This window comes from Sapajus apella, unplaced genomic scaffold (genome assembly GCF_009761245.1).
Source record: "Sapajus apella isolate SASKATOON/1434 unplaced genomic scaffold, GSC_monkey_1.0 scaffold142, whole genome shotgun sequence".
NCBI classification, from domain to species: Eukaryota; Metazoa; Chordata; class Mammalia; order Primates; family Cebidae; genus Sapajus; species Sapajus apella.
This window is the reverse complement of record NW_022437082.1, coordinates 2917900-2920677: the sequence shown is the minus strand read 5'-3', so window position 1 is coordinate 2920677 and position 2778 is coordinate 2917900. Positions and strand designations below refer to the sequence as shown.

Genomic DNA, 2778 nt, shown 5'->3' with positions numbered 1-2778 from the left:
GTGGGGGTGACAGGATGTGGCCCCTCCTCACTTCTATTTCCAGATCTTAGGGAGGTGAGGACCTTGTTTTCGGACAGTGACTCAGGTCAACCCTCAGGCCTTCATCTGATTGACAGAAGCAGCAGTCCTAGGATCTGCCAAGCATACAGGTGGGGAGCCTGAGGGAGGATTGAGGGTACCCCTGGGCCAGAACACAGACAGGGGCCCCACAGAAACCTGCCCTGCCCCTGCTGTTACCTCAGAGAGCCTGGGCAGGGCTGTCAGCTGAGGTCCCTCCATTATCCTGGGATCACTGATGTCAGGGAAGGGGAGGTCTTGGTCTGAGGAACAGCACTGAGGTCAGCAGAGGGAGGGTCTCAGGCCCTGTCAGGAGTGGACTTGAGGACCAAGCAGGATCCTCAACCAGGACACCTGAACTCCAGTGAATTTGGACATCCCTTGGTGTCCTACCCGGGAGGACCTGGGCATGTATGGACAGATGTGGTCCCCTCATGTCCTTCTGTACTGTATCAGGGATGTGAGTTCTTGATATGAGAGTTTCTCAGAGCAGCAAAAGGGCAGAATTACACCCTACCAGGAGAAAGGTGATGGTCCTGAGTGAGCACAGAGGGGCAATAGAGTGGGGCCCACACAGAGTCTGGCCAACCCTCCTGACAGTACTGGGAATCTGTGGCTGTGCTTACAGTCTGCACCCTGGGGGCCTGTGGATTCCTCTCCCAGGAGCTCTAGGAGCCAGGCAGAGTAAGGCCTTGGTCTGAGGCAGTGTCCTCAGGTCACACAGCAGAGGAGGCACAGACAGTGCTAATAGTGAAGCTTCGCCTTGAATGCACACCAAGGGCCCCACCCACTCCAGAACACATGGGACTCCAGAGCACCTGGCCTCACCCTCCCTACTGTCAGTCCTGCAGCCTCAGCATGTGCTGGCCGGCTGTACCCTGACATGCCCTCTCACTTCCTCCTTCAGGTTCTGAGGGGACAAGCTGACCAGGAGGACCAGAGGCTCCAGAAGAGCACTGAAGAAGATCTGTAAGTAAGCCTCTGTTAGAGCCTCCAAGGTTCAGTTCAGTTCTCAGCTGAGGCTTCTCACACGGTTCCTCTCTCCCCAGGCCTGTGAGTCTCCATTGCCCAGCTCCTGCCCACACTCCTGCCAGCTGCCCTGACCAGAGTTGTCATGTCTCTTGAGCAGAGGAGTCAGCACTGCAAGCCTGAGGAAGGCCTTGAGGCCCAAGAAGAAGCCCTGGGCCTGGTGGGTGCGCAGGCTGCTGCTACTCTAGTGGAAGTCACCCTGGGGGAGGTGCCTGCTGCCAGGTCACCGAGTCCTCCCTAGGGTCCTCAGGGAGCCTCCACCTTCCCCACTACTGTCAACTACACTCTCTGCAGCCAATCTGATGGGGGCTTCAGCAACCAAGTAGAGGAGGGGCCAAGCACCTCTCCTGACCTGGAGTCCATGTTCCTAGCCGCACTCAGTAGGAAGGTGGCTGAGCTGGTTCATTTTCTGCTCCTCAAGTGTCAAGCCGGCGAGCTGGTCACAAAGGCAGAAATGCTAGAGTGTGTCATTCCAGATTGCATGTACTTCTTCCCTGTGATCTTCCGCAAAGCGTCTGATTCCTTGCAGCTGATCTTTGGCATCGATGTGATGGAAATCAACCCCACTTGCAACTTGTACATCCTTGTCACCTGCCTGGGCCTCTCCTATGATGGCCTGCTGGGCGATGATCAGATCATGCCCAAGACAGGCCTCCTGATACTTGTCCTGGACATGATTGCAACAGAGGGCAATTGCGCTCCTGAGGAGAAAATCTGGAAGGAGCTGAGTGCGATGGAGGTGTTTGATGGGAGAGAGCACAGTGTCTTTGCGGAGCCCAGGAAGCTGCTCACCCAAGATTTGGTGCAGGAAAACTACCCAGAGTACCGGCAGTTGCGTGACAGTGATTCTGCATGCTATGAGTTCCTGTGGGGCCCAAGGGCCCTCCTTGAAACCAGCTACATGAAAGTCCTGCAGCATATGCTAAGTACCAGTGGAGGACGTCACATTTCCTACTTATCCCTGCATGAATTGGCTTTGAGACAGGGGGAAGAGTGAGTCTGAGCACGAGTTGCAGCCAGGGCCAGTGGGACGGGGGCTGGGCCACTGCACCTTCCAGTGCCCCGTCCAGTAGCTTCCCCTGCCTTGTGTGGCATGAGGCCGATTCTTCACTCTTTGAAGAGTGCAGTCAGCGTTCTTAGTAGTGGGTTTCTGTTCTTGGAGATTTATTTTTGTTTCCTATTGGAATTGTTCAAATGTTCCATTTAGTGGATGGTTGAATGAACTTCAGCATCCAAGTTTTTGGATGACAGTAGTCACACATAGTGCTGTTTGTATAGTTTAGGAGTAAGAGTCTTGTTCTTTATTCAGATTGGGAAATCCATTCAGTTTTGTGAATTGTGACATAATAACAGCAGTGGAATAAGTATTTACTTAGAATTGTGAACGAATTAACAGTAAAATACATGAGATAAAGAACTAAAGAAATTAAAAGATAGATAATTTTTGCCTTATACCTCAGTCTATTCTGTAAAATTAAAAAGAAAATATGCATACCTGGATTTACTTGCTTCTTTGCGAATGCAAGAGAAATGAAAACTGAATAAAGAATTCTTCCTGTTCACTGGCTCATTTCTTGACCATTCACTCAGCATCTGCTCTGTGGAAGGCCCTGGGTTGGTAGTGGGGATGCTAAGGTAAGCCAGACTCACGCCTACCCATAGGGTGGTAGAGTCTAGGAGCTGAAGTCACAT

At 52.2% G+C, this 2778-nt stretch overlaps 1 protein-coding gene across 1 annotated transcript; it reads left to right on the top strand.

Annotated features, from left to right (window-relative positions):
* Window positions 1-1156: 1156 nt before the first annotated feature.
* Window positions 1157-2138, top strand: LOC116540564 (melanoma-associated antigen 2-like). Its single transcript, XM_032264107.1, is given in 1 exon segment — window positions 1157-2138. A coding segment is annotated over 1 exon segment (912 nt). The 5' UTR covers window positions 1157-1171; the 3' UTR covers window positions 2084-2138.
* Window positions 2139-2778: the final 640 nt, after the last annotated feature.